We start from the raw sequence: 5480 nt of genomic DNA on the forward strand, positions 1-5480 counted from the left end.
GGTAAGGGAATTGACGAAATGAGGGAGGAAGCATGCAAAAGAGGTGCGGAGATGAGAAAGGAATTAGGGGAAAAAGCTGCTGTCACAGAAACACCAAAACGAAGAGAGGGAATTACAAAACAAGCTGAGGATGTTAAGTGAGGAAAGAGAGAGAACGGAGAATGAAACGTTAAGGAACTACACTGTGCAGATTGAACGGTTAGAAGCCAAAGCAAGATTAAAGAATGAGATGGAAGAAAGAGTAGTGAAAGAACAATGAATGAAGCAGGAAAGGGAAACCAATCAATTGAGAGAAACGACGAGATTGGAGAATGAAGAACAAGAGAGACGGTGGGACAGGAAACAAAAAGAACATGAATTTGAAATTGACCAACTAAAGGAGAGAGCAAGGTTGGAGTACGCGGAGAAAGTGAAAGAACAACGAATGAAGCAGGAAGGGGAAATCAATCAATTGAGAGAAGCAACGAGATTGGAGAATGAAGAACAAGAGTGATGGTGGGATAAGAAACAAAAGGAACATGAATTTGAAGTTGAACAACTAAAGAAGAGAGCGAGGTTGGAGTACGCGGAAATGGAAAAACTCCGGAAAGATAACTAACAACTAAAAAGGCTCAGAGAAGAAGAACGACTCAAATGGAAAGGAAAATGGAGCCAGGAAGTTGGTGAGCACAATAATGTGGGATGTGTGACCACCACAAGGAGGAATGTTAGTGGTGTGGGACTTGATTGACATCACTCGTCTGATGAAACAACAATTAGAGCAAATCCTGGTGATAGAGACATTGAGGGAGCATACGGGATTGTTTACGAACGAAACACATTTTGAGCAGGTCCAGCATGTGGAGATGACAGCCCCAGAGGAGTGTGGCGAACCAATGATGAGCAACCTGCTGGAGAGACGCGACCGGACAGAGGTGACTGGAACGAAGCAGGTACGTGGGCACATGCATACATGGTGTGGACGATGAGCTTGTTAGGAATTGGAATTTATGTTAATGAGGAGACTCTGTCCGATGGGGTGCACGTATGCGTGATCCCTGAATATGGATGTGGAATGCTGTGAGCCCACAGTCCAGACTACAGCACCGATGTGTGCTTCCAAGGCTGAAACGTGAGTGTGTACTCACGTGGCGGTCGAGGATGTAACCCTGCAGTGCGAGGCAGTTAGTCAGTACGCACGCAAGGTTGAATGTGTGGAATGTGTGGAGCCTGCTTTGTGTGGGAGTCCTGAGCGTGGAATGAGTGGTGACGTAGGAAATAGGTTTGAGGTGCAAGGGGAAATAGAAATGCCACCAGGACAGAACTTGACACAGGGGACAGAAACCATAATGGACAGCTCTTCCGGGGTTCTTACAGAGTTAGAGGTGCTGCATCCAGGAGCAGGCTTTAGAAATCGGATGTTAATTTATCTCTCAGCCTCACAGGAACTTTCGGGGTACAGCGCAGATGAGTAGCAAGCAGCACTGGCATGTGTCACTTGGTCTTCAAACCTCTCTGAGGACACAAGGGGTTTGGCGAGCTGAGTGGAGTTTATCTGTCTTCAGGGAGTTAGAGACAACAGTGGGAGGCCGCTCACCCGATTGGGGTTTACCTGCGTTCCGCGAACCCTGGAGGAGAGGAGGGGGTGGACCACAACCCCAATTGAGACGTGACCCCTTTGAGCCGTGGCAGAAAGGTGGTGGGGTAATGTAATGGGTAATGAGGGATTCCTTCCCTCACTCCCCTTCCAATGAGCCAAAGAAGCAGGCCATATTGGGATGTAAAAATTTTGATTGAAAATTATATCGAGAGTGATTGCAAATTGAGAGACTGACAGAAGGGATAAGAGTGGCACGAGTGGATTTGGGTGAATTATTTTAAAAAAAAATTGTGGAGACATCACAGGCAGAGCGTTAAACACATCTGAAACAAGTGGATGACAAAGAGTGGCTTGTTTGAGGAAAGACTGAAATGCCTGGTTGGAACCAAGCAGAGGTTCCATGGGACTGGTGAAGAGATTTTGATGTTTTATTTAAATTGTTGGAAATAAACGATTGGGGCAGTACGGAGGAGGCCAGCTGACAACGGACGTAGTGACAAATTGATTGGGGTTTGATTAAAAAAAAAAAGTGTATCAGTTAAATTTGTTGACCAAGTGGGATCCGAAGGACTGGTGTGTTTTTGTTTTAACATAAAAGTGAAAGGTGTTGGATGGTGTTGTGGACTGGGTGTGTGGCACTGTGGAATGAATGACCAAAGTTTTTGGGGGGATGGCGTGTTTGTTTGAATGAGGAGAGAGTGCGAACAACGTACCCTGTCGGTAGGAGTCTCCCAACCAAGTTAGTGTAGGTTAGGGGGACTTAGAGGATTTGACATGGATTCTGGCTGCTGTTCCATCGTGCAGGCAGACTGCGAGGGGTAGGTGCAGGCCAAGGTATAGTGGTACTGGCTGGGAGTGTGACATGGTATTGGAAGTTGGTGAGTCGGGAGAGAGGGCACCAGGGCTTTGGGGGCTCCTGGTAGGTGAAGGCTGCCAGAGATGCCAGGAGAGTACAGTAGGTTTTAGTGCGAGGAGAGCACAGTAGGTTTTAGTGCGAGGAGAGCACAGTAGGTTTTAGTGCGAGGAGAGCACAGTAGGTTTTAGTGCGAGGAGAGCACAGTATGGGGGCTAGAGAGCCACCCCTTATTTAGGAGCACCAGAAGCACGCTCAGGTGAACCCCGAGGTCGCTGGGTGACCCCCACCCCCTATTGTAAGCAGGCAAAGAGGCCTAGTAGTAGTCACCTTCCCCAGCCAGCGAGTTATGCCTGGCACCACCAAATGAAAAATGACAAATAAGGGCCTTGCCCAGGTTTAAAAGAATGGAACAGTATTCCAGGTTGGGAAAAATTGGTCATTCGGATCATTCTAGCCATAGTGGGTTTTGTTTCATTGCTTAGAGCTAAAAGTAAATGGTTAGGTTCGATGAACTCTCCTCCGCACCCTTCATGCGTGATGCCTGGTACGAGTAGTGTTGATGGGAAAATTTGTTAACAAGGGCCAGGCTAGGTGACCCTCCAAGTGCCAGAGAGGCCACCAGTGTGTCATGAGCACACACCCACGAAGATAACATTTGATTAAGAAACACACCATCCTGTCTGCTAAAAAGTGAAAGAACTTATTAAGAAGACCATACCAAAACAAGTCCTGCCAAAACAAGTCAGGCAAGGAAGGTTAAGGGTACTCTCGATCTCACCTGGTCTGAGGTCATCACACCCACTTGCGCCCTCAAGAACACCTCCAAAATGCATTTGCTTACCATCGATATCACCGTGCCACCTGCTGTCCAATGCAGGGCTTGTTGCCAGCTGCTGCTCGTGAGTAGGCTATTGCGGCCGAGAAATCATATTGTGGGCCATATGGGCCGAAGTCATTTTATGGGCCAAAGCATTTTTGTGGGCCATTGAGGCCAAAGTGCTTTTGTGGGCCGTTGTGGCCGAAGATTCATGTCATTTTGTGGGCTCAGTGAGCCGAAGAACTCTCTGTGAGATTAGGCCACTGGGCCGACTGAACTCACCTGGTGAGAGGCCAATAGGGCCACGAAGTGAGGAAACCTTCAGGGGTGAATAGACAATATTGCTGGGAGGGGGCTTGAAGGAGGAAACACGTTAGGGAACTTTGCACCTTTGAATGTCCTGCTCTGATGCAAATATTGGTGTTAAAAGTAAAATTGAATGCCCTCCCATACAAATCCATAATTAGAATGTTAAGTGGTGTGCATAGAGTGTGAATATGTTTGTTAGATTAGTGATCCGACACACTAGGATAGGGACATGCCAATCTTACTGTGCCACTTTGGTTTTTGGAGTTAAGTGCTTCCCATATTGTGGGTTAGAGTAAATGGGAGATTTGTGCTGTACGTTAGACAGGGCCATGACCATGGGCTGCCCCAAATGGAGGCTCGGGAGAAAGGTTGGGGTAGTGTTGCGGAAATGGGCCCTTAGTGGGTTATTAAATATAGGATTAGCCCAGATCCCCCTTAAATGCATGTTTAGCCAGGTTGTTTGATAATCGGACGTTAAATGCATGTCGGGAGGTGTAGCAGGCGGTACAGTGTTCATACAGTGGTGGTATACTGAGAGGCCCCTTCTTTTTCCTTCCCCCCTCTTAAACAGCCCCCACCCAGCGCCCTGACAGAGTCAGTCAACAAGACGTGCCAGCAACCCATTGGCGAAGAGCTGCTGCAAACTCGAACGATGGACCAATCACGTGTCCCCGGAAGTGGTCCGAAAAGCCCGCCGCGAAAGGCAAGAGGAACTGCTTTTTCCTGTCTGCGATCTTCTTTATGAGGAGTCACTTGACCAGCTGTTCCTCCTTGGCCATGGATCCAGCATGCAGGTTATCCCCAGGTTCATCCTGAATCCAACCACAAAGCCTCTGACTGTCCTTACTCCCTGCACAGCTCGACCACGTCTTTTCATCCCATCGATCCACCTGCAGAGTCCAACACCCAGATTTGGCCTAATCTGGTGTACGGGCCAGGCCTGGATTTGCATACTGGACCTTGTGAAAAACCAGCTGGAACACACTGGATCTTTCTCTCTTGTGCCGTCGACCTCACAGGGGCTGGACGCATCGAGGCTGTGTGGGTGGGCTGTGTCGATAGGAGTACGTCGCCGCCATTTTGCCACGCTGCATGCTCGGTCTGGGTGCTCGAATCCGGTGCTCGAATCCGGTGCTCGAATCCGGTGCTCGAATCGGCTTGTCACGAGCCGCATTCGTGCCTTCCACACCTTTCCTCTCGTCCATGAGGCAACACCAAGTACTCCGTGTCTTGTATGCATGTTGTCCAGGCCTAAGGCTTATTTTGCTCGGGCCCCCTGCGAAACCCGTATCCGTAGCTCCCTAGATAAGGACAGGTTATTGTGAATGCTTTGCTTCTGTCGTGTTCCCCGATGTTTCCCCATTAAATCTGGCTGATTTATACGAAATTTTCCGCACTGAATTTATTCGTGTCGCGCTGAAGAACAATGGCTCGATTTGTATTTAAAACCAAACTGGCTACGGACTGCGGCAGACTTCGCTCGGTCTCTGATCAAACCCAGTCTATAGCCGGGGTGTATATCCCCAACTGGCAAGGGAAAGGGGTACTTTGGTGTCGTGATCTTAAGGCCCTGTTACACCTTGACGATTTAGCCAGCGTATGGCAACGTATCAAAATTTATCTAAAACGCTGGCGTACGCTGAACTATTGATGTTTTTTTTCAGTCTTGGACGTATAATAACGAGTTGGACGTATGCATAACGTATTAGTAACATACACAGAACGTTTCGTTGTCTTATAGATAACTTATACCAACGAATGCTTAGCGTGTTGTTGGCGTTCACAACTTATGCCCAACGATAGTGTAACTTATGCATAGCGCGGCAGCGTATGGCCGACGATCACGTGGCATAGCCTGTTAAAAGGCTGCCGCTCGACGATTCAAATCATAACCGCCTCCCGATCCATGGTCTCACCCA

The 5480-nt window shown here is 48.3% G+C and overlaps 1 protein-coding gene across 1 annotated transcript in view; it reads left to right on the forward strand.

Annotated features, from left to right (window-relative positions):
* The window catches only part of LOC147015439 (uncharacterized), a 21747-nt gene extending 16846 nt beyond the window's left edge, over positions 1-4901 (forward strand). Inside the window, exon 2 of the mRNA XM_085850203.1 lies at positions 1-4901. This exon is cut by the window's left edge and continues 2125 nt beyond it. Coding sequence (XP_085706329.1) covers positions 1-22 — 22 coding nt within the window. The 3' untranslated portion in view covers positions 23-4901.
* Positions 4902-5480: the final 579 nt, after the last annotated feature.

The sequence above is a fragment of the Eptatretus burgeri genome, chromosome 12 (genome assembly GCF_056783735.1).
Source record: "Eptatretus burgeri isolate ZD-2024b chromosome 12, Ebu_testis_v1, whole genome shotgun sequence".
NCBI classification, from domain to species: Eukaryota; Metazoa; Chordata; class Myxini; order Myxiniformes; family Myxinidae; genus Eptatretus; species Eptatretus burgeri.